We start from the raw sequence: 26,282 nt of genomic DNA on the forward strand, positions 1-26,282 counted from the left end.
AGGTTCTGCGGTAAATATATGTCTCTACCCTGAACCAGCTCAATTACTGACCTCAGTAATTCCCTCTCTTTGGCCACTGGAGGAGGCAAAGCACCACACCCAACTCTTGCAGAGCAGTTGACACAAGGACCTGTCCAAGCACCTTCTCACCGCAATGTCATCACCACACCTTCACAACTTCCTGAAAGCGGGAAGTGAAGGTATGGAAGACAATGTGCTAGAACTCCTCAGGCTTGGGCAGGGAACCACCTCATCTGGGAGTTTCTCCACTCCTTTTTCCTGCCATTACTGTCCTTTTACAGTCCCTGACACTTTCAGAGTTTTACTCTGTTAGCTCCATCAACAGTACATTGAAAATAACTTCGGATGGCCAGGCTGTTGAATTAAAACGAGGAAGAGGTCTTTCCCTCCCATTTCCCTAGGAGGAAACTGAGGCACAGAAAAATTAACTGGCTTTGTCTAAGTTAAAAAGAGGAGTAGGAATCTAACTACTGCCTGGTCCACCGTGTCGTGCATTGTCTCCAAGAGCAGGGTCTGGAGAGTTTAGTAGGTTCTGCAGCGTTCCAAGGAGAGCTTCGCATAACTAGTTGGAGGGACTGCCAGAACGAGGAGAGGGGTCGGCTCAGTAAGGAAGAGGAAGGGCCTGGGAGGGGGGCGGCGTAGGGGAAGGGGGAGGTGAGGGGGGCCTCGGAGGTATGGTTAAAATAAAGAACCCCAGAAAGCGCAGCAGGACTGGAAACGGAGCAAGCCACAGAGAAGGCGCTGAGCAAAGTTTGGGCCGCGCTAACCGGAGCGCGCCGCCTCGGCTGACACCGGCCGAGGGCACCCAGGGCACAAATCCCCAGCCCGCGCGTGGACCGCGCGTTTGTCTCGCTGGGGGGCTGCAAGCCGAGCGCTCTGGATGGAGGTGCCCGGCTTCTCGGCCGGCATCCCCGCGGGGCGGGCGGGAGCCTCTCTCCCCGCCGTCCTCCTAGGGGAGCAGCGAGCAGCCCCAAGGATGTCCCCGGCGGGCAGGCCCGGGCTCGGAACTCGGCGACCGGCCCCCCACGCCCCCCTTCCTTCCCGGAGTAGTCAGCCGGGCGGCGCCGGGCACCTGGACACGAAAATGAGTTGGAAACCAGGTCTGAGCATGAGAGGCGGGTCTCCCCAAAGCGGGGGCCACCGTTCGTGTCTCCCCCCACCTCCCCCCCACCTCCGCGCCCTCCCCGTTCCCCCCGGCGCTACTTACTCCGGTTCAGGGGGTTCCCGCCGACCTGGGCCGACGCCACCAGCTCCAGATAGAGAGTCCAGAGCCCCACGGACACCAGGGCGAGCGCCAGCAGCAGCCGGAAGCGCCTCCGCAGCAGCTTGACCGGGCGCAGGAGCAGCAGGAGAAGCGCGGCCCGGGGGCTCCCCATGGCGCGGCGCCCCGGCGGCCGCCGCCAGCGCTGGCTGCTCCGCACCCAGCCCCCGCCCCCCGGCCGGGCCCAGTGCCCCCGGCGCACGGCGGCCCAGCCGCAGCCCCTGCCCAGCGTCTCAGGGCTGCGCGGAGGCCGTGTCCCCCGGCCGCTCTCCAGCCGGGCGCCGGCTCATGCTCCGCGCGCGAGGAGTCCCTCCGGCTGCGCGGGCGCCTCGCGCCGCCTCTCAGGTCTCTCTCGGCGAGCCGAGCCGGCGCCTCCTCCCCCGAGTGTCCTCCGCGCCCGGCTCTCCTCTCCACTCCTCTCCTCGTCGCAGGCTCGCAGCCGCCCGCCCTCCCTCCCTCCCGCCTCCTCGCCCGCTCGCCGGCTCTCACACTCTGCCCACAGGCAGGCTTCCCCTAGGTGCGCGCCGGCCCGCCTCTCCTCCGCTGCCTCCCGCTCCGGCTCTTTCTCCCAGCTCTGGGCGCGACCGCACTCCCACCTGTCCCGCCCCCGCCCAGGCCCCGCCCCCGGGGCACAGGTGGACTCCGCCCCTGAGAAGCCCCAGGAAGAGGGGAGAGCCCCTCTGGGCGGCGAGAGATGCGGCCAGAGATTGGCGCCACCGCCAACTCCGGACGTTTGGGGTGTAGGAGGGGGCCAGTTCTGATCCGAAACTGGTGTGATCGAGGGCAACTGAGGTACCGCCCAGGCATTTGGTGGTGGTGCGCCCCAAGCCGAAGTGAAGTAGAAACTGGGTAGAAGCGGGGTGGGGGAGTGGGGGAGAGGTCATGCTGGGGAAGAGTTGGGGGTACCGCCTGAGGCTTGACTCCAGGACCTTTCGTGGCCCGTGACGACCCTACTTCCTACTTTAGGTATCAAGAGTAGGCATGATATTAGTTGGAAGGCAATGACCACTGAACTCCGTCAGTTTCTTCCTCCAGGTTGGATCTGAACACCCTTCTGTCCCAGACTCAACCACATCAACAAGAGATGCTGGGGAAGTTGTATGTACCCCAGACTGAACTCCAAATGGTTTCTCCCAGACTGGGATGAAAGAGCTGTTAGGGGAGAGTAGATGGAGCGTTCTAAAGAAGAATTAAAAATAAAACAGAAAGGGACTCAGAATTGAAAAGATCATCAAGATATTCTGTGTTCCAGTTCTCTGCCTTCCGGCAGGTAAACTAATTATTATCTGATTTAAGGGAGATAATTGAGGTCCAGGGGAGCAGAGTTGCCTAAGGACAGTCAACAGGTAATAGTGCAGTTTTCTTTTCCACTCTCCTGGGGGAAATGGTCAGGAGACTTTGAAAGAAATGAAGGATCAGAAGCATTCCCGGATATTTTTTTTAAGTTTGTTTGTTTGTTTGTTTGTTTGTTTATTTATTTTGAGAGAGAGAGAGAGAGAGAGGAGGGGGAGGGAGGTGGGATAGGGTAGAGAGAGACAGGGACTCGGACCATGAGATCATGACCTGAGCTGAATTCAAGAGTCAGATGCTTAACCAATGGAGCCACCCAGGTGCCCCTTTTCCCAGATATTTTTAAATCAGACCGACAACATGCAAATAGTGTTCCAAGACAGAAGTTCACAGAATTGAGTACTGTGTTTCCCCTTCTCACTGCTAACACTTTAGTTGGATGCTCAATAGTCCACTAATCTTTAGGGACTGTTGTACTTTTCCCAATTAGCCCCCAACCCCCAACATACTCTCCACTACCACCAGATAGTCTTTATAAAATTCTTTTACATATTCATACCCTTGGTCAAAAATATTTAATGGCTTCTTAGTGCTTACTGATTAAAATGCAAACTGTAAATCTGTAATTCAAGGCTTTCCAAAACCTTTTCCAACTTTATATGACCAATGAAACATGCTTTAGCTAAAATGAATTCATTCACCACGCTCCAATACATTTTGTTTTTTAGTTGGTCAAGTTTGGCCTTTGCTTCAAGGTCCATTTCAGGCTCTATGAAGTTTTCTTGGACCAGCCCAGTCTTGAACAACCCCATCTTGCTTGGAGCTTTAGTAGAACTGACAGCCTGCCCCACCCACTGATACGTACAGACTCCCCAACCTCACTGTGAGGCTCCAAAAGTGGGAAATTTGCCTTCTCAATATGGACCACAAAGTCCATTTTAGCATTCATTAATGTTTGAGGAGCAAACATCCCTCAGAACTTTCGGTATACTTCGTTTAAAAAAGGTGGATCTGAAGAACAATTCTCTCACAGTAGCCCCAAGAAAATGTCTGCAAAGTTCCAAACCATAGATGTGACATTTCCCATGCTCTTTTCTCTCTCCAAAAGACTGAGAGACAGGAGCAGCCAGTGTGGACAAGCTTGGCTGAGGCAGGTGGGAGGTGATCAGGGTCTCGGTAAATAGAGCCTTTCTCTCTCTGTTTCTCTCTCTCTTTTTCTCTCTTATTGGGAGCAACCAGACTGGCTGTTAGGCTGAGTCACTTTCAGGACTTTGTGATGGAAACAGGTGGCAGCCCTGCCACAATCTTCTCTTCAAGACTAGCCCTCCTGGGAGAACACATACAACCACTTCCATCAACCAAACCCTTGAACTATTATGTGGGAACTGGGAGAGATATAACACAGAGAGCATGCCATTTAGTCTAGGAGAAAAGATATTCCATAGAAAAAGAGATCTAACAACATAAAGGCTGATTTTCTGGTCCAAACAGTGAATTCCAAAGAAATTCAGAAAAGGAAAGAGATCACTTTGCGTACCTCAGTTCTTTGCCCTCCTCTTCCCACTCTATGTTCTTATACCTTAAAGAGATCATTTCTGGGGCATCTGGCTGGCTCAGTTGGAAGAGCATGCAGCTCTTGATCTTGGGGTCATGAGTTCAAGACCCACATTAGGTGTAGAGATTACTTACAAAAAAATGAATAGATCATTTCTTTCTCTACTTATGGTGAGAAGGTGCAGGGGTAGGCAGGGATAAGGAGGGTGGGAAACCTTGTGGCTCTCTCTCCCTCTTCTGTCTCTTTCCTGCTGTGGTTACCTCCCCGGCACAGAGATATCCCTCACCCCCAGAGTCTGCTTTCAGACTGCTTGCTCCAAATCCCTTTTGACTCCTAATATCACAGCAAGGCAGCAGCCAGACTTTGAGACCCAAATTCTTTTTTCAATTGAGCTGGCTGTCATTCTCCCTGAGGTCCAGAGCTAAGTATATAGGTTGAGGTATAATTTTAGTGGCACAATATTGCCGCCAATGTCTGTTCATTGTCATGTCAATTTAACTGGATGCTCACTCGTTCTTCTGATGGTTTTCACTGTCCTTTTGCTCTCTCACTTCAGCCCTGGCACCTGTCTAGAATGCCCCAGGGTCACATTGCAAAACCACACCTGAAAAGGAAAATCATTTCCATCATGCCCACCCTCTGATGGGGTGGGCTCTGGTCTCCGGCTTGGCTAGAATGTCAGCATCAGGTCAAGCCCCAAATTTCTTCTCCCAAATTACAGAAGCTTTGTGAGAGAGGTCAGTCTAAGCTTTCTAAAATAGGCCAGGGTTAGCACAGGGACCAGAAAATTCTGGTTTGTAGAGAATTCAAAAGGGAATTGTGTGCAGTGACGAGTAGGTGTGGTGGCAGAACTCTTGTGTCTGAAGCAATTCTTATTCTAGTCATAGGGATGTAGCATATACTGAGTGAATCCCATGATCCTGGGGCCACCCTTTCCATTTCCTCAAACCTGACACCTACAGGATAATGTGAGCTAACTTGAGCTTAGAGAAAAATTTCATGTCTTTATCATATGTGTTTTATTTCTCACAACCACATTAGAGTAGTAGGAAAAGTATTTTCCTCTATTTATGAACTGCACAAGCCTCAGTTTCTTCAAGGTGATCTGCACAAAGTTCACATAAACAGTAAGTGATGGAATCAGAACTAGAACCAGATTGTTAGCCTCTGGTTCTCTCTCCCTTGTATCCAGAGCACTCCTTCTCTGGCCTGACCTTCCATACTTCCTTCTGCCCATACAGACCCTCACTCTTGTTTTTCACTTCCGGAGCTTCTCTGCTATTCAAAAGTATTTCATGGAGATATCTTGGTAGTGGAAATTCTTTTCTTTTTTTAAATGTTTATTTATTTTTGAGACAGAGAGAGACAGAGCATGAACAGGGGAGGGTCAGAGAGAGGGAGACACAGAATTGGAAGCAGGCTCCAGGCTCTGAGCCATCAGCCCAGAGCCCGACGTGGGGCTCGAACCCACGGACCATGAGATCGTGACCTGAGCCGAAGTCGGACGCTTAACCGACTGAGCCACCCAGGCGCCCCTTGGTAGTGGAAATTCTGATGATAAATCAGTGAGGGTTTCTGGACCATCACTAAGTCAATGTCTTAGGCTGTGAAGTGGGGAGGAATGAGTTCCTTCACTTTGAGAGAATTCCTAAGAGAGGACAGTGCTGAAGCTATCTCCCAGTGCCATGGCCCTCTCGGCAAGCATTTATTTATCTCTTTCAACTCACGTAAAACATCTGTGTTTATAGGTTTCACTAGTTCCATTTTACAGATAAGGAAATGGGCTCAGAGATGTTTAATATCTGGTTCAAGGTGATGTAGTGACCTGTGTCTTAAATGGAACTCAAACTCAGGCTTACTAACTTCAGAGCCAATGCCTTTTTTTTTTTTTCCCCTTTGCACATATTTCCCTGGAAGTTCCCCTGGAGCAATATATTCACCCTGGAAACTCTGAGCTCACTCTCAGCACATCCATAACTCACCGAGCCACATGATAATTCTTCTCATTCTCCCCCTTCCCAACCCTCACCAATGCTTCCTGCTCTTCTCTTTACAGAAGAAGTCACTTTTTCCTCTCTCTTCCTTCCATGAGTCCCATCTTTTACAAGACTTTCTGCAGTTTGCTCCTTTGGAGACTAGTCCCGGGAGAAAGTGGAAACCCTCACTGAATGCTTCTTATTGGATATTCCTCTGGATTTCCAGTGCAGTTGGGGCCTTCTCTCTGGATGATAGAAAGAATTGTATGAACTAAGCCCCAAGCCTTAGTTTCTCTACATTTGTGGTCCTAAATAATTTTGCATACTGGATTGGGAAACAGATGAACATTTATACCATCTTTATAGAAGAATATGTACAAGATCGCATCATAGAGAGTCAAATGAACCAGATGAAGAGAGTCAAAGAAAAGATGAACAGAGGGCAGAGATGTTATGCTGAAGTACCAGAACAAAGCTCCTTGGCTTTCAGGAAAGATCCCGGGCGATTCACATACTGAGAGCTATGACTTCATCTCCCTCCCAAGCAAATGAGTTCTTCATTCTATCTGTCGCAAATGCAAGGCATGACCCAGACCAGAACTATATGCTTCAAAGCTTAAATTTGGCATCTATTGCTAGGTTTTGCTTCCCCTTCCAGTGTGCAGTGTAAATGCCTCCAAATTACTACCACTTGTCTTCCTTCCTTCTTCCCCCAGGGAAAAGAATTCTCTAGCAAGTCAACGGACAATTACCCAAGTCAAAAAATTAACTTTGACTTGTTCACGCTTTTCCACAGAGTAGTAGCAATATTCCCCTCCACTCAGATTTGCTTTGTTGGCTGGGAGACCCACAAGGAGAAAGGGTGAACAGTGCTCTTCATTGCTCATTAGTTGGTGCTGAAACAGAGGCTAAATGAGCCTTCCCTGAAGCTCCACCTCCAGTCTCTTTGACAACTAATTCCCACTAGAATGACAGTCTCTCCTGTCTGCATCCTGCAATCTGCTACTACAGATAATGGTCAGGAACTTTGTAGCTGAAGTTAAGGCATAGTGACCCCCAGTTCTGGGTAGCTTCTGCCTCATTCCCACGTCCTGGGAATGTTTGATGTCTAAGAGCTCTGTGGCTCGCCATGGTGCTTGGTGCTTTAGTACCTCTCAGTGAACTCTTGGTGCTTTCTTCTCTTCTCCCAAGACACAACCCACACAGTTGGTCCCCACAAGCATGAACACACACAGGTGTACACACGCTCCCCTTTGGGGGGCTGTACAGATGGTAGACTCAGAGGCAGCTTTCTGGCATGACTTAGCTCTCTGGCACCACCTTCTGCAGCATGGAGGGTGTTCTCAGCATTTTCAGAACACGCTGTAGGTCTCTAAGCCTCTGGGAGAGACTGGATTTCCTACCTCTATTCTTTCATCCTGAAGAAACTCTTCCATATACAGCTATCACTCCAGACTTCCCAGCTTCTCAAATCCCTAACAGGGCTTGTCAGTGACCACATCTGTTCTACGACTCTACAACCTGTACTCCTCCTATAGCATCCCGCCCAGAAGTCATTCAATAAACACTCTGTAACAACGGAAAATGTTCTTACTCCCCTGCCTCCTCTTCAGCCCACTCATTTAAGGATGTCTTCCTCTATTAAAGCAAAAGCAAGAACACAGATGTTCCTTCCCGTGCCTCAAACACAAGTGAATCCACTCACCTGCTGGGAATGCTGCAGGCAACCCAGGCAAGTGCTTGGCACGGTTGGATGAACCTCCCTTATGGCTTTGCTAGGGAAGAACAATGATCCTAATGGCCAGTACATGTGCAGAGTGCTACAAAACAGCTCCAGTGCTCAAACCCCAGACAGACTTTCTGAAAAACTTCTTTGTCTAAGTTCATAGGTCCAGGCTATAAACTCTGGTGAGAGAACCCCAGCCATGCCACTTAACACTCAATCACTGTGGCATCTCAGCAGCATGTCTCCGTTTCCAGACGGCGATGCTGGGCACTGATGAGAGTCAGAACTGTTGGTTTCGGGTTTCTCAGCCATGTTATCTAAGGACCGGCTGCTTGGGATTTGATCAGGGCTGGTTTGGGAGAGAGGCAGACGCCGTCTTTTCCCCAGAACAGACTACCCTTTGAGCTCTGCCGCCACCCGGGCTGGGGATGGAAGAAAGAAAACAAAAATCCTCACTGTATGTGGTTCTCCGGAATTTAACTTGGCTCTGGAGAGGGAAAATTAAAGAGCAACACTGCTCATCCACTCTCAACGCCCTCTGCAGGCAGCAAAGCCCATTAGCACTGAGGCTTGTCAGGACAGGGAAGGCATTGGGGTGAGGACAAGGTCAATTTCTCTCCCATCTCCTCCCTAGGCCAACACTAAGGTGTTGAGTAGGGAAGTCTGATTTAAAGTCCCTTTACAAGAACCAGCCCTTTCACAAAGATGGCACTGAAGACAGAGAAGGAAGCCCCTGACCCTCCCAAAGCTGAAGCCAAAGCAAAGGCTTTGAAGGCCAAGAAAGCAGTGCTAAAAGGGTCCACGGTCACAGGAAAAAAAAGATCCGCATGCCACCTACCTTTTGATGGCTCAAGACACTGTGTCTTCAAAGGCAGCCCAAATAGCCAGGAAAGAGCGCCCCCAGGGGAAACAACCTTGACCATTATGCCATCATCAAGTTCTCGCTGACCACTGAGTCAGCCGTGAAGAAAATAGAAGACAACCACACACTTGTCTTCATTGTGGATGTCAAGGCCAACAAGCACCAGATCCAACAGGCTGTGAGGAACCTCTATGACATTGACGTGGCCAAGGTCAACACCCTGGTCAGGCCCAATGGAGGGAAGAAGACATATGTTCCACTGGCTCCTGACTATGACGCTTTGGATGTTGCCAACAAAATTGGGATCATCTAAACTGAGTCCAGCTGGCTAAATCTAAATATAAATTTTTTCACCATAAAAAAAAAAAAATAATGAAGTCAGTTTCCAAGAATCAATTGAGACAGAACGTTCTCATCAGGCTAAGCTATGAAGAAAGGAAAGAAACCCAGTCTAGTGATTTGGGACAAGGACAGCGCCACTAGTCATGTGATGAGATTTTTTTGTTTTGTTTTCCTGGCCCTTCATATATTCACTGCATACGTGGTGTGGGTGTGGTGTAGTGTAGGGTGGTCAGGGTGGGTGTTGGGTGTAAGAAATCACTTTGGGAGAAAGTGAAATGCTGAGTTCTTCCTAAGTATTTATATTCCCTAGAGCTTCAAAAAAATTCTTCTGCCTTAACAAAGATTCTGCTCTTCAACCTGACATCTTATCCTAAAAAGAGGCCTGTCAATGCAAGTCACTGAGAGATACACATGGAAAACCCCTGCATTCCATTATCCCAGCTCATTTTAGGGGACATTTCATGTTCTGTTTTCCTTTAAGTCATTAGCAAGTGAACTTGGGGACTTTAAATCAGTCTCTGATTTATTTCTCTCATCTGGATTCAGTCACCCTTTGCTGTGCTTTCCCATCCCAGTGCTACCTTTGCTTACTAGGTGGATACTTTGCTTTCAGGTAGGTTTTCCCTTAAATTCCATGCTGTTCCTGGCTGTCAGCAGAGCATACAACTTTTGATCTCAAGGTTGTGCGTTCGGTCCCCATGTTGGGTATATAAAAAATAAATTAATTAATTAAAAATAATAAAAGTTTTTTTTTTTTTTTATTTCATACTATTCTCAAGGGAGATTACTCCTGCTTTTCGATACCTCTAGGCAAAGAAATCCCCTAACATTCTCACCATTAGTTGCTGGAATCATGGAAAAGCAGATCACCTAGGGAGGATCCTGTGGGTGAGAGAGTCCTGGGAATATTGACATTGACATGATAAGCAGAAGGGAGTCAGACAAGGAGTGAGCAAACCCAGCCGACAGAGGAGTCAGAGAGGACAGAGAGATCTATGAAGCAAGAACGTGTGAGGATGGGGTGGCACCCTCAAATGCGAGTGCTCAGGAGGTGAAGCTGGAGGCCAGGCATGACACAAGATGGGGCAGGATGAATTCAAGGTTACGGTCAGACTGAGTAGAGGTGAAATACAGAATCCTGAAGACATTATAGAGGATTTGAACAAAGAACATATAAAGAAGAGTTTAATAAGGTCATTTTTGGGGGGAAGGAATTCATTGCTTTGATATAAAGCAAGAAAGAAAGCATAGCTTTTGGCACATAGAGAGCATAGCTCTTCTGTAGAAGCTTATCAGGTGGTGCCCTGGCCTAGGAAGTGATACAAGAGTGTAGGGCAGAGTGGAGAATCACTCTAGTTAAGTAAAAGAATCCCAGACAGACCAGTCCAATCTTGACCAATTATCGAGCTTGTGGCCAAATGAAATCTTACAGAAATATGCATGACAATACATCAGACTCATTCAGATTTTGGATCCCTCCATTTAATATTTCATTATCCCTTTCTAAATGTCAAGACAGAGAACAGTCAACAAAGTAGTATCAAGATTGTACTAATTTAAAATTAGCACCGATATGGTTAAATACGAAGATGTTTAGTGGATTGGACAATCGTGAGCCAAAAGAGGAAAGAAAATGCCACAAAACCAACAGGAGGTCCATCAGAAACACCGTGGTCCAATTTGGAGTTTGTTGGGATGCAAAAAACAGCAGACTAGCCATGTCAAAATGGAATGGCTGGGAGAAACTGGACAAATAACATCTTACTCTGTATGATTTCTTCCAACCACATGTGAACCCACAATTATCTAAGAAGATAGAGATGGAGGTAAATGAATTAACTTTTCAAGCATATGATTTTATAATAAATATTTAACTAAAACAAATATATATTTACCACACCAATTTGAATTGACTCTCTTACAGTAACCTAAATTCCAATATTTAATTGGGTCTATTTCTCAACTTTGTATTCTATGGCACTTGTTGGTCTGTTAATGTGTCAATACAACACAATTTAAAAAAAAAAAAAAAAAGCATGGCTGGCTCAGTTTTCAGAAAGAAGCCACGCAGCCCAAAAAGCAAAGAAGAGATGCCAAGATCTGCAAACAAAAGCAATAATAGCTTCTATTTGACAGCCAAGCTCCCAGAAAGCTCCTATGGCAAGGGCAGTAGGTTTCTTAGTAACAATCTCACTCCACATACTTATGTACCACTTAAGATGTGAATATTATCATCTGGTAGTTCAGAAAAAAATTACATCGTTTCCAAAAAGAGAGCTATCCCATCCACAATAATATGGGTATACTATGATGCTACCTTAGTCACCAAGTAATCAAGTACGTAACTGTTCCACAAGTTCAGCTTGTGTTCACACTTCTTTTTGTAGGACTGACTTGAAATTAAGCTACCAATCAGTCCAGGAGTAGAATACTTCACAGCTTACACCCATTAACAGATTTACAAACAAACAACAAAACCCAAAAAAAACCTTTTGGAGGAACTTAGCTGGCTCAGTTGGTAGAACATGTAACTCTTTATCTCAGGGTCCTGAGTTCAAGTCCCACCTTGGGCCTAGAGCTTACTTTAAAAACAAACACCACCTTTTGAAACATTTTCTTTGCAGTGCCTCCCTTTGGCCCTTTCTCCTGTCTGCCTATTCTAGATCCATTTGGTTCTCTGCCTTTACCTACTTGGTAAGTTAGGACACATGACGCAGACAGTGATTTGCTGGAATCTTAGACTTTTTTTTCATTGGCAGCCAATTCAACTCACCAAATCCTTCATCAAAACCTACTCCTAATGGTTCTATCCCTTGCCCCTCACCAGTGCCCTCTCCTCTTTCCAAACATTCACTCTTCTCAAGCTCCGCACCACAGCAGTGCCCCATCTCACTCTCAGTGGAAGGACTTGATTTTATTCCCTCTGTGAAAAATGAGGCAATCGGCCCTTAGGATTATCTACTCCTCTGCTCTTGCTGCCTCCATCGAACTGGCTGTCATTCTCCTCCTCCTATTTCACAAACATCTCTTCGTTTATATGTGATAGAACCAAAGGTAGTGGCACTAAAACTTTATCCATTTTTCCATCTACATCCTCTACAAAGCAAATTGTTCTGCATCTGGACCAAAATAATTGCATATGTACCTGGACAGCCTCTGGACAGTCAGTTGATCTTAGCTTAGTATAGCCTCATTCTGATTCATCCAGGACAAAGGAAAGAACTCAGGTTTCCATATTTGTATTAAGAAAATGGTGATTGAACTGCCAGTAGGAGATGCTACTTTCTTCTTTAATATCTATGATAACAGATCAGGTTTTTTTCAACTAACAAGTTCAGCCAGAAATTCCCAGAGGGATTAGTCTTGGACTTTAGAGGGACTTACATATGTGGATGGTTCTTCTTTTTGTTCTAACACTTAAAGAACTACTTTTTCATTACAGTTGCTATTTTGGCACTAGGCAAAACAAAAAGGCTTATTAAATCATAGAATTTCAGAGCAAAACTTTAATACTTGTACAAAACTGCAGAGACTTGGAACAAGTAAAGTCATTAACAAAGTTATAAGTGTGGTTTTTAACAAATTATAGAAGACTAGAATATCCTCAATTACATTTTTATTGAAAAATAGTTAATGTGTAATATACAATATATACATTATTTTTTAAAAAACATGTTATTGGTGAAATGATGAGCTTTCATACAAGGATCACTGAAGTTTCACTCACTCTTAGAAAAGTGGTACTTTTATTTTCCTAGGTGAACATTTTGTTTAAAAATGGAGTCTCTAGAAAGAAAAAGAGAGAAATAAAGGGAGAAAGAAAGGAAGAGGTCTTTAGTGCCCTCTGGTGAAACTTCCTGAGACTGGGTATCCAAAAAAAGTAATTCCGCTCATGAGGGAAGAAAGTTAAATAGCAGAATTACTACCTGTTCACATTTGACAGAATGTGATTTGCTGCCTTGGGCAACCTCAGAGGATGCCTTGATCTCAGGGAAAGTGTTCCAACTACTGACACTCAGCCCAGCTGAGTGAAGAAAATACTTTCTTCCTAAATTTTCATTGTCATTGCCTTCTTAAAAAACAAAAAACTGGGGCGCCTGGGTGGCGCAGTCGGTTAAGCGTCCGACTTCAGCCAGGTCACGATCTCGCGGTCCGTGAGTTCGAGCCCCGCGTCAGGCTCTGGGCTGATGGCTCGGAGCCTGGAGCCTGTTTCCGATTCTGTGTCTCCCTCTCTCTCTGCCCCTCCCCCGTTCATGCTCTGTCTCTCTCTGTCCCAAAAATAAATAAAAAACGTTGAAAAAAAAAAAAAAAAATTTAATAAAAAAAAAAAAAAAAAAAAAAAACTGTCATTATATTTTAAGTGGGAGAAAAAATGTGGGAAAGGTTACAATCCAGACCAAAAAAAAAAAAAAGCTAATAGGACAGCAAAAATTATAGCTAAAACTTAGCAAGAAGAGCTCCTTTAGTGGTCCCTAACTCTTAGCCCGGTCTTCATAATGACGGATATCACTGTCCTAGCCGACTCTATGTGTACAGATTCTGGGAGAAAATGACCTTTTCCTCAGATTTCAGGAAGCAGACCTATTCCAGACGAGGGCCATTTCTAAATGTAAACATCAACAGAGTCTAAGTTCATTCTCCAGACTAAATACTTTGGACTTAAGGTTCTTCAGTTCTCCTTGTAGCTTATGTGCCCGTCTATTGCTGTCACGCACCTCACACAGAATGGCAAGATCCTGGTTTGCCTGGGCATTAAGTGTTGCCTAGAGATTGGGGAAAAAAAAAAAAAAAAAAAGAAGAAATGATTATAGCACACGCCAGGGGAAGAAATCGGTCAGAAAGGTTAGGCTCTCTGGCTCCTTTTTGTGAGACTTGTAGTACATAAGAGAAATCCAGTCCTTAGTTTGCTTAACGACTAACTAAAAGAAGGAAAATGTAGAGTACAATTAAAGCAGAAAAGGCGTGAGACTCTTGGCTTTCCCACATAGCAGTAAAGAAGCCATGGGACAGAGATCATAAATAATAATGAGTAAAAAAAGACACTGATATGAACATTACTGGTAAATTTGCCAAAGAATCAAAGAAAGCATCTCTTCTTTTCCACAATTGACCTTGTTTGGCACATAGCAATCATTGAAGATATGTGGATGACTGGTTAAATCTCCTTAAGAAGGATCCTGAGGCAACCTGAATTCTAAATAAAGCTGTGTTTGATAGGGAGAAATTACTTTACTACTCAATTACTCACTTTCTCCACTGGTAAAATAGACACAGTTCTTGTACTCTACTTCTTGAACGGGGAGGGATGAAGCTTTCTGCTAAGTTTAGCTAAGACAGAAGTACACTGATGCAATCAATGATTTCAATCTACTTAGTCTTCCCTCTGGTGTGTACTCACTAAACTGATTTTAGTGAAGTGTGTCTACACATTTCTCTTCTGAGGAGGCCTCATGGCCACGTCTCCTCACCTGCACCCCTTTTCTCCCTCTTGGTCATTCAGAATCAGTAATTACCTTATAGAGTATTTGCTCCAAGTCTTTCAGCCTCTGCCGGAGAATCTTAATATCTGTCTTAAAGCCTTCTACTTCCAAGATACGCCGCTTCTCCAAGGCCTCATAGCGTTTTGTCATCACCTGTAAGCGCCTCCCCATCTTGTTAGTGCGATCCTAAATATAGGGACAGGGCAAGGCATTTTTGAAGATGAGGGAAGCATTCCCCAAACCATCTGCACTTCCCACTCCATCAGAGGTGGCAGAGAATTTTGTACCTTGAAGATCTCTCTCCTCACTCTCTCTTCCTCACGAATTCGGGCAAGTTCTTCTTCTAGGGAAATGCACTGCTCTTGATACATGTTGGACAATTTTTTCTCTTGTACTAACTTATCTTTTAGGGACTGCAGGTCAGAAGGAGAAAAAAATTACAATTTTGGTAATTCAAATAGCACTTAGGCAAGGAAAGAAAGGATTTCCCTAAGTCTAAAACGAGTTAAGGAACAAGACAGCAAGGAACTTTGGAGAGAATGTGAAAGCCTCTTATTTCTAGAGGACTCTCTCAACCTTTTTCTGAAGTGTACATAGTAGAAATTCTTTAAAATAAAACAAATATCTTGGATCTGAGAAGAATCAGATAATGGAGCTCAGAACTATCTCAAGTAAGACATTACAATATATGTTTTGGGACACATTTCTGAAGTTTTTCTTTATTTTACTTTCATTTTTTTTTTAAGTTTATTTATTTTTGAGAAAGAGTGAAAGCACAAACAGGAGAGGGGCAGAGAGAGAGAATCCCAAGCAGGCTCTGCACTAATAATGCAGAGCCTGATGCGGGCTTGATATCACGAACCGTGAGATCATGACCCGAGCTGAAACCAAGAGTCTCATCAGACAGAGCCACCCAGGCACCCCTGAAGTTTCCCTTAAATAGAAACAACAACAAATATTATATATGTTCCATCAAGCAGCCAGAAGATCTACAAAAACCTAAATCAGATGTTTCTTCCTTACACACAATCCTTCAAAGAGATACAATGTTTACAGCTAAATTATTCTCACCAGGAATGTAAAGGCCCTAGAAGGCATCCTCCACAATTGGCTGCTGCCCCCACCCCCCAAACCATCAACCTCTTTGCTTTCCACTTCCTTCTTGCTTATTCCTCTATGACCACAATGATATTCTCCCTCTTCCCTGAACATACTTTTCTTTTTAAATTAAAATTCTTGTAAAGTAGGGTCCACGCCCAATGTGGGGCTCGAGCTCATGAACTTGCTCTACCGACTGAGCCAGCCAGCTGCCCCTCCCTGAACATACTTTAAATTTGCTTTTCCCTCTGCTTGAAATGCTCATCCCCTAGGTCTGTACAGCAGGCTCTGTACCATTTTAGGTCTCGGCAAAAACATCAGACATTAACAGAGGGTCCCCGTGCTTCCCTACGAAAGTAGACTTTTAGCAACTACATACAATCTTCATATAATCTTTTTAATTCCTTAATACCACTTACTTTTTAATAATCTATCATTTTTAAAAAATGTTTATTTAATTTTGAGAGAGAGAGAGACAGCGAGCAAGAGCTCGGGAGGGGGAGGGGCACAGAGAGAGGGAGACACAGAATCCAAAACAGGCTCCAGGCTCCCAGCTGTCAGCACAGAGCATGACATGGGGCTCAAATTCATGAACTACAAGATCATGACCTGAGCCGAAGTTGGACGCTTAATTGACTGAGCCACCCAGACGCCCCAATCATTTTCTTTGTTAATGTTTCCTTCTTACCCATTAAAGTTTTTTTTATCTATTTAAGTAGTCTCTACATCCATGTGGGGCTCGAATTCATGACCCCAAGATCAAGAGCCACATGCTCTTCCAACTGAGCCAGCCAGATGTCCCCATTCTCACCCATGAAAATGTAAATGCCATGAAGGCAGGCCTGGTCTAACTTATCTACTGTTGTAGCTCCAGAGCCTAGCCCGTAGTAGGAGTGTTATAAGTATTTGTTCAATGAATAAACGAATCAATCAGTAGTTTAATTTTCTAAATATGCAAACACTGTAATGATAACACTACTCTTTGAAAACTATTTCTTAGAGTGCTTGGGTGGCTCAGTCAGTTGAGCGTCCGACTCTTGGTTTCAGCTCAGGTCATCATCTCACAGTTCGTGGGCCCGAGCATCACATCGGGCTCTGTGCTGACAGTGTGGGGCCTGCTTGGGATTCCGTCTCCCTCTCTCTCTGCCCCTCCCCCACTCATGTTCTTTCTCTCTCTCTCTCTCTCTCTCAAATACATAAACTTAAAAAAATATATATTTCTTTTTACTATTATTTTTTAATGTTTACTTATTTTTGAGAGAGAGAGAGTTCACGTACGAACCAGGGAGGGGCAGAGAGAGACGGAGATAGAGGATCCCAAGCGGGTCCACGCCGACAGCAGAGACTCCAATGTGGGGTTCAAACTTGACACCATGAGATCATGACCTGAACTTGGATGTTTAACTGACTGAACCACTCAGGTGTCCCAAAAAACCTATTTCTTAAGGCTGCTGCTATAACAGCTTTGGGAACTGAATGAATCTTGTATGACAATTCTCAGGTTCTTTGACATTCTCTGAATTCTTTCAACTTTTCCAGAAAAATTAACAATTTCTATAAGACATAAGAAAACTACCTTAACATATTCATTTTGGTGATGATGATTCTCATGAATGACTGGCCAAACGTTTCTAATTTTATCTTCTTTCTTCTTACATTGCATGCTGTATTGCTTAATCTTTGACATCAAATGATCCTTTTCAAGCATCCATGACTTCTCTTTATTTTGGTTTTCAAATCTGAGTTGCAAAAAGTCTTTGGTGCTCTCATAGAGAAGTTCTTGGGTGTGATGGAGACTGAAAGAAAATACAAATGTGGACACGAAGAAGCTTACATGGCACCTATGACACATAGTTATTCAGACAAAGGGAAGATATAGGTTCTTTAAAAATTGTGAAATCCGTGAATTCTGTAAAATATCATTAACACTTTTAAAAACACACTTAACCTGGTCACTGGCAATCTTACATGTTTTACAAGACAAAGTGTACTGTACTTACCCTTGCTCACTGGCTAACAGACTGGGCTTTATAGATATTTTCCTAAATTTCAGGTTATATAATTAAAAGACCTATAGAAATATTTGCACATAGCCTGCACAAATGTGGACTATTCCCTGAGGGTGAACACAAGTTCTAAAATGTCAAAGAGTTTTGCTTTTGTTTATGCTGTGCTCCACACGTAAACTGCCTGGTATCAAATCTTATCCTTTTCTCAAGATCAACTTCCTCCATGGAGGCATCGTGGCAACTTTAAGCCCATTTAGTTTCTCTATTCTCCAAAATTCCATGTCAGTTTAAATCTCTATGCCTGTGCTACAATCCGACACTTGCTTATATACGATGCTGTTTTAACTATCAAAAGGCATATTTTCCGTTTTTTTTCTAAGTTTATTTATTTTTAGATCTTTATTTATTTTTAAGGGAGAGAGCATGAGTGGAGGAGGGGCAGAGAGAGATGGGGGGGACAGAGGATCTGTACTGATAGTAGCAAGCCCAATGTGGGGCTAGAACTCAAGAACTGTGAGATCATGACCTGAGCTGAAGTCGGACACTCGACTGAGCCACCCAGGTGTCCTTAAAGTTTATTTTGAGAGAGACAGAGACAGAGAGACACAGAGAGAATCTCAAGCAGGTTCCATGCTATCAGTGCAGAGCCTGACATGGAGCTTGAACTCACTAACCAGGAGATTGTGACCTGAGCCGAAATCAAGAGTTAGACGCTTAACCAACTGAGCCACCCAGATGCCCTATTTTTCTTCTTCTTTTCAAAAGATTTTATTTTTAAGTAATCTCTATACCCAATGTGGGGCCCAAACTCACAACCCCAAGATCAAGCACCACATGCTCCACCAACTAAGCTGGCCAGGTGTCCCACCGTGCGTATTTTCTAACCTGAGTGAAAGCTGATACCTTATTTATCATTTACTTTTGCACTGCTACCACCAGATTTTCAAGGACAGTACCAGCTACTAAACAGACACAAAGTACTGAATAGATTCTCGCCGACTACTGAGATTTTGGAATAGACGAATGATGTTCTATCTTCAAAAAAAAAAAAAAATCTATCTAGAAGTTAGCAGTTCATCAGTTTAACATCAACACCTAGAAAAATACTGTATCAAATGATCAAACTGCTTGCAAAGAATATGAAATACCATGAGGCAATCACTGTAATTTTCCACTGACCAAATAATGTCAGACACACTCAGTTCTTTTCATGAGTAATAGGATATGCAGAGAAGGGGAAATAATAGCATAATGCAGGCACAAAGCAGGATAACTGTCACCAGATGAATGTATATATGTTCAGGTATACATGTATGTGTATAAAGAGATTGATTCAGTTACCACAAGGATCTCTCTTGCTTTCAACGAGTTATTTTATTCTATCTTACATTATGTTCTCAATTACAAACTGGGCGAGTAGGATCTTGTTAATGTGTAAGTGGTTTGAAAGAGACCCAAAGGACAGTCACTAATGGCCTTGGATTTCATGCCATTCAATATTCTTAGGATGATCTATCTAATGTAAGGGATTGATCATGTGCTCAGATATGTAGATGATGTTAAACCAGGATGGTTATTAATATTCTAGAAGACAATTGTAAAATTACAAATTACTATGAAAATTTAAAAACACCGTTCCCTAGGGGCACCTGGGTGGCTCAGTCGGTTGGGTGACCGACTTCGGCTCAGGTCATGATCTCGCGGTCCGTGAGTTCGAGCCCCGCATCGGGCTCTGTGCTGACAGCTTAGAGCCTGGAGCCTGTTTCAGATTCTGTGTCTCCCTCTCTCTCTGACCATCCCCCATTCATGCTCTGTCTCTCTCTGTCTCTAAAATGAATAAACGTTAAAAAAAATTTTTTTTAAATAAATAAATAATGAACACACTGTTCCCTTAAAAACAGTTAAAATCCAATGAAAACTGAAAATGCTATGCGTAAGGCCAAAATACCAAAAATAAAAACGAAGGTGGAGGAGTGCTGGCCAAATGCAAACATACTGCTGTGTTCAAGGAAACAGAGCCGGCAAGAGCCAGAAGGCAGTTCCTACTCTGCAGTGGCCAGAAATCTTAATTTAAGTATCACATCCAATTTTAATCCCCATACTTTCAAGTGGAGGAAGAGGCACTAGAGAAGTTTAAGATGACAATAAAAAAAAAAATAAATAAAGCGATGAAAAACGTAACATGAAAAAAATTTTAAATGTAGAACGTTTAACACAGAAAAGAAGCAGCAAGGTGCAGTTTGATAAGGATCACCAAGTACTCAATGTTTATTGCGGGCCTATTGTGCATACAGGGCAGGACAAGAGTTGGACACTTAACCAACTGAGCCACCCAGACGCCCCAGGACCGTCCACTTTTAAGCCACTCAGAAAAATGCAAAAATCTGTCAGGTACAGCTTTCTTGAACACTCACCTTTTGGTAAGCTCTTTGATTTTGTCCTGATTTCTCTGTTGATGCACTTGTATTTCCTCAATGCGAATCCGTCTGTCCTCTATGAGCCCTTCAACTTGCTCTCGAGAAAGCCTGGTCTGTTCCTCCAGCTGAGCCTGCAGTGCTTCCACCTAGGTAGGCCAAATGGGGTGTGGCGTATCCACTCCTGCTTTGCTTCCACTTATTTATTACCTCTAAAAGCCAGCCTTGCTCCAGAAAAGTGTAAAAAGCCAAACAAAAAACCCACAAACAAAAGCACAGCAGCAAAACAAAGAAAAATCTTAAGTGTTCTCCTTTTTATTTAATGTCTTATAAATGGGGTTAGGCTACAAAAGAGCAAGCTCTGTCCACACTAAACAAAGCATCTACATCACATGCAAAAAGCTAGAAAATACAGTTTCCTCTACCCTAAGATTCTCATCTTTTCACTATCTCCTATTTTGGAATTTTAGGACTGTCTTCCTCTTAAGAACCCCTCGTTGCACAGAAATAGAATGACTCTTCTTCATTTTTCACTTTAAAAGGTGGGGCAAAATCAGTATAATGTAATTTCCTTCTCTGATTCTGGCTGTCATGACTCCAAATGGAGATACTAGCCAAAGGCAGAAACTGTCATTTAAAGCAACAGACTGCTCTGTTGTTACTCCTCCCCAGTAAGGACAGGAACTTGAGTGCAACTAGATGAAAAATCCTGGTTGCAAATGATACACAATTACCAGATGGTAATAGGATGATTCATGACTTTCCTAGGCCAATGTACCTTTTAAAAAAAAATTATTTATTTTTTGTGAGAGAGTGCAAGCAGGCCGAGGGACAGAGGGAGAGAGGGACAGAAGATCTGAAGGTCACAGCACAGAGCTTGATGCAGGGCTCGAACTCATGAGCCATGAGATCATGACCTGAGCCGATGTCAGATGCTCAACCAACTGAGCCACCCAGGCACCCGTAGAATACATGCACTTAAATAAACCGATTTACCCCCCCAGAGGTCAATCTATCAGCACAGATTCCCTAGGCCAATCACAAAGGGAATTCTTACTGTATGATAGTTTTGTTGGGTAAGGCTTTGTATATAAGCTGAAGGAATAGAAGGTTCACAATAGCGCTTCTAGAATGGCTCAAAAGAGAATAATGGTTTTAAAATATAAAATAATTTCCTTGGAAATTAGGAACAACCTATGTTTTCTTTATCACTTGATGAATAGATGTAACATGTACGTAAGAAGGTATTTATATGATAACAACGGTATGCTACACAAAGCTAAAGTTGTGGACAGAAACTGTTCTGGTCTGCCAAAATAAATTCTTTACCTGCAGGGTAAGTGTTTGTATGTCTCCCTGGTATTGCTCAGAACTTTCTTCTTTCTCTCTCATTGCTGGTTTTCTTTTGCTTACTTTAGAATCTAAAACAGAAAACAAAAATTAATCAAGACCCTTACCTAGTTTTTCTTAGCTATTTGAGCATCAACATTAGCTCTGCAGAGGAGTCTGTTTGGGTTTACCTGTAAGAGAAGAAAAGGAAGAAGAATGAAAACATCCAATGGCTATAGTAATAGTTTTTCAAATGGGAATCTCTCTAAAGGAACTATGCCAGGATGTCTTCTGGATAATAATATTCACCTTTCTAAAAAATAAACACTAAATTTTCCTTTGGAGTTGTATCTATTCTCATAAAATCTTATTTAATCAAAAAAGGTAAGGAATAAGGAAAACTAAGTCTAAACATTTGGTTGTGATTTATCACCCAATTTTCTAAAGATGGGGATTTTAAAAATAAGCAATGCTAGGACCCTGCCTGCACCTGCCAGCCAGAGGCCATTTATCGGTGGGGTGGAGCAGCACTTCCCAGGAAGGGGGGTGCACAGAGCAGGACCCTTTAAGGCATCAGGGTTTAAATCCCAGCCTAGCACCAGGGAGGCGTCAGAGTCAGTAGAGCAGGACAATCCACCTCGTTCGGACCCATGTGGCACTGAGAGGAGGCCCTTTGGTGGGGTGCCCAGAGCAGGACCCTTTAAGACATCTGGGTTTGAACCCCAGATGAGCCCAGGCATGGGAGACTGTGGAGCAAGAGAGAGGGGGGAAAAAAATAGCCCCACTCCCACTGTGCAGTACTGTGAGGATGGCCTGAACAGAGTAGTTTGGGACACCGGGGGTCTGGGGAGGAGAGACTGGGATGTCACCATTTTTCTTCCCATCACCAACAAGGTGGGGCCTCAGGGAACCGACAGAGGGCCCACAGTGGAGGCGGAATCCGCCTACACCAAACCACGCCCCTCCGCACCTGGTAACTGGGTGTCTACCTGAGCAAGATTGACACTAACCAGACCAGACAGCCTCTCCTCCAGACCAGTGCTGCCACCAGTTCCAAGGCACCATCAGATATCAGTCCAGCATTTTTGCATTTTCTGATTTAATTCTTGGATCATTCTTATTATATGCATATGTGTGTGTGTGTGTGTGTGTGTGTGTGTGTGTGTGTGTATTTACACCCATACACATGTATACACACACACATATATATATGCGTGTGTGTATATATATGTGTGTGTGTGTGTGTGTGTGTGTATATATATATATATGTGTGTGTATATATATATGTATATATGTTTTCTTCCTTTTCTCCCTCTTATTTCTTCCCTTCTCTAGTCCGGTTATTCTGTATTCTGGTTGTTAGTTTATTTAAGCGACATATTTAATCTATTCTCTTTATACCTGTTCTATATCTCCTTCTTTATTTTCTTCTCTCTCTGGATTAAGCCATATAGTTTCTCTGCCCAGTTAATTTTCTTTTTTCCTTTCTTTTTCCCCGCCCCTGTCATTTCTCTCTTTGTACAGGACAGGGCCTTTTCCACCACCACTGCCCCCCGACCCCCTTTTTTTAAAAATTTTTTTTTCCAGGACTACTTCAATGAACAAATCAAAGCACACCTGGCGGAAGGTCCAAAACATCACTATGAGTAGGGAGATAAAGCAACCAGAGTCACAACAACAGAGAGCACATAACACACTGCAAAAAACACCTCCTAAAGGGCCAGGCCCTGGACAGTATATGACCCCTCTTTAATACAGTAGTGCTCCCAGGTGCAGGACACATAACAAGCTTTTAAAACACGTAAGGGACAGAAAACTAGCCAAAATGACAAAATGGAAGAATTTTCCTCAGAAGAAATTCTGACAGCTGAAGAGTTGATAAAAACAGATATAAACACTATATCTGATCAAGAATTTAGAATAATAGTCATAAGATCAATCGCTGGGCTTGAAAAAAAGCATAAAAGACAGCAGAGAATCGATTGCTGCAAAGACCAAGGAAATAAAAAGTAGTCAGGATGAATTAAGAAATGCTGGAAATGAGGTACAAAATAAACTAGATGCAGTGACAGTGAGGATTGAAGAGGCAGAGCAGAGTGTAAGTGAAATAGAAGATAAAATGATGGAAAAAGACCTAGCCAAGAAAAAAGATAAAAAAATTCTAGACCACGAGGAGGGAATTAGAGAACTGTGATTCAATGAAACAGAATAATATCTGTATCACAGGAGTTCCAGAACAAGAAGAGAGAAAGGGATGGAAGGTTTACTTGAACAAATTATAGCTGAGAACTTCCGCAATCTGGGTAAGGAAACAGACATTGAAATACAGGAGGCACAGAGAACTCTCTTCAGATGTAATGTGAATCAATCTTCTACACGACATATCATGGTGAAATTGGAAAAATACAAAGATAAAGAGAATTCTGAAAGCAGCTAGGGACAAACAGGCCTTAACCTACAAGGGTAGACACATAAGGGTAGTAGCAGACCTATCTACTGAAACTTGGCAGGCCAGAAGGGAGTGGCAGGAAATATTCAATGTACTGAATAGGAAAGACATGCAGCCAAGAATCCTTTATTCAGCAAGCCTGTCATTCAGAATAGGAGAGATAGAGGTTTTCCCAGACAAACAAAAACTGAAGGAATTCATCACTACTAAACCAGCCCTGCAAGAGATTCTAAGGGGAACTCTGTGAGGGGAATGTTGCAAAGACTACAAAGAACCAGAGACATCACAAGCATGAAACCTACAAATAACACAATGACACTAAATCCATATCTTTCAATAATAACACTGAATATAAATGGGACTAAATGCTCCAATCAAAAGATACAGGGTATCAGAATGGATAAAAAAACAAGATCCATCTATTTGCTGTCTACAAGAGACCCATTTTAGACCTGAGGACACCTTCAGACTGAAAGTGAGGGGATGGAGAACCATCTATCATGCTATTGGAAGTCAAAAGAAAGCTGGAGTAGCCATACTTCTATCAGACAAACTAGATTTTAAACTAAAGGCTGTAACAAGAGATGAAGAAGGGCATTATATCATAATTACGGGGTCTATCCATCAAGAAGAGCTAACAATTATAAAGTTTTATGAATCCAGTTTGGTAGCACCCAAATATATAAAACAATGAATCACAAACATAAGTAATCTTACTGATAAGAACATGGTAATTGCAGGGGACTTTAATACTCCACTTACAACAACGGACACATCATCTAGGCAGAAAATCAATACAGAAACAATGGCCCTGAATGATACACTGGACCAGATGGATCTGACACATATATTCAGAATTTTTTATCCAAAAGCAGCAGAATACACATTCTTCTCGAGTGCACATGGAACATTCTCCAAGATAGATCACATACTTGTCACAAAACAGCCCTCAAAAAAATATAAAAGAACTGAGATCATACCATACACATTTTCAGATCACAATGCTATGAAACTTCAAATCAACCATAGGAAAAAGTCTGGAAAACCTCCAAATGCATGGACGTTAAAGGACATCTTACTAAAGAATGAATGGATCAATCAGGCAATTAAAGAAGAAATTAAAAAATATACGGAAACAAATGAAAATGAAAACATGACAGTCCAAACCCTTTGGGATGCATCAAAGGCAGTCCTAAGAGGAAAATACACTGCAATCCAGGCCTATCTCAAGAAACAAGAAAAATCTCAAATACAAAATCTAACAGCACACCTAAAGGATATAGAAGCAGAACAGAAAAGAAACCCCAAGACAGAAGAAGAGAAATAATAAAGATTAGAACAGAAATAAATACAAAATCCAAAAAAAAGTAGATCTATGAAACTAAGAGCTGGTTTTTTTTAAAAAAATAAACAAAATTGATAAAACCCTAGCCAGAATCCTCAAAAAGAGAGGACCCAAACAGATAATACCATGAATGAAAATGGACCTATCACAACCAACCCCTCAGAACTAGAAATAATTATCAGAGAATACTATGAAAAATTATATGCCAACAAACTGGACAACTTGGAAGAAATGCACAAATTCCTAGATACCCACACACTACTAAAACTCAAATGGGAAGAAATAGAAAATTTGAACAGACCCATAACTAGTGAAGAAATTGAATCAGTTATCAAAAATCTCCAACAAATAAGAGTCCTGGACCAGACTTCCCAGGGGAATTCTACCAGGCATTTAAAGCAGAGTTAATACCTATCCTTCTCAAGCTGTTCCAAAAATTAGAAATGGAAAGAAAGCTTCTGGACTCATTCTATGAAGCCAGTATTACCTTGATTCCCAAACCACACAGAGACCCCACAAAGAAAGGAGAATTACAGGCCAATATCCCTGATGAACATGGATGTAAAAATTTTCAACAAGATACTAGCAAATCGAATTCCATAGCATATAAAAAGAATTCTTCACCAGGATCAAGTGGGATTTATTCCTGGGCTGCAGGGCTGGTTCAATATTCGTAAATCAATCAATGTGATACATCACATTAATAAAAGAAAGGATAAGAACCATATGATCCTGTCAATAGATGCAAAACAAAATACAGCATCGTTCCTTAATAAAAACCCTCAAGTAAGTTGGGATAGAAGGAACATACTGAAATATTATAAAAGCCATATATGAAAAGCCCACAGCTAGTATTATCCTCAATGGGGAAAAACAGAGCTTTCCCCTGAGATCAGGAACACAACAGGGATGTCCACTCTCACCACTGTTGTTTAACAGTGTTAGAAGTCCTAGCATCAGTAATCAGACAACAAAATGAAATAAAAGGCATCAAAACTGGCAAAGAAGTCAAACTTTCACTTTTCACAGACATGATACTCTACATGAAAACCCGAAAGACTCCACCAAAAAGCTGCTAGAACTGATACATGAATTTAGCAAAGTCACAGGATACAAAAATCAATG

The 26,282-nt window shown here is 43.2% G+C and overlaps 2 protein-coding genes and 1 pseudogene across 9 annotated transcripts in view; 1 reads left to right on the top strand and 2 right to left on the bottom strand.

Moving 5' to 3' along the window:
- Positions 1-1,798, bottom strand: part of B4GALNT3 (beta-1,4-N-acetyl-galactosaminyltransferase 3) — a 140,344-nt gene extending 138,546 nt beyond the window's left edge. Inside the window, exon 1 of one of the 2 annotated variants that reach the window (XM_060658771.3) lies at positions 1,229-1,798. In XM_060658771.3, coding sequence (XP_060514754.3) covers positions 1,229-1,397 — 169 coding nt within the window. In that variant the 5' untranslated portion in view covers positions 1,398-1,798. The remainder of the gene's footprint in view (positions 1-1,228) is intronic. The other variant, XM_060658772.3, reaches the window with a different exon arrangement.
- A 6,736-nt stretch (positions 1,799-8,534) lies between these two features.
- Positions 8,535-9,061, top strand: LOC132660383 (large ribosomal subunit protein uL23 pseudogene; annotated as a pseudogene).
- Positions 9,062-13,498: 4,437 nt separating this feature from the next.
- Positions 13,499-26,282, bottom strand: part of CCDC77 (coiled-coil domain containing 77) — a 30,079-nt gene continuing 17,295 nt past the window's right edge. For all 7 annotated transcript variants that reach the window (XM_060658763.3, XM_060658767.3, XM_078450194.2 and 4 more), the window contains 6 exons: positions 21,364-21,455; positions 20,035-20,183; positions 17,188-17,407; positions 14,801-14,926; positions 14,547-14,699; positions 13,499-13,796 (listed from right to left, as the gene is read on the bottom strand). In XM_060658763.3, the coding sequence (XP_060514746.1) occupies positions 13,650-13,796; positions 14,547-14,699; positions 14,801-14,926; positions 17,188-17,407; positions 20,035-20,183; positions 21,364-21,455 (887 nt within the window). In that variant the 3' untranslated portion in view covers positions 13,499-13,649. The remainder of the gene's footprint in view (positions 13,797-14,546; positions 14,700-14,800; positions 14,927-17,187; positions 17,408-20,034; positions 20,184-21,363; positions 21,456-26,282) is intronic.

This window comes from Panthera onca, chromosome B4, assembly GCF_046562875.1.
Source record: "Panthera onca isolate mPanOnc1 chromosome B4, mPanOnc1 haplotype 2, whole genome shotgun sequence".
In the NCBI taxonomy this organism is placed as follows: Eukaryota; Metazoa; Chordata; class Mammalia; order Carnivora; family Felidae; genus Panthera; species Panthera onca.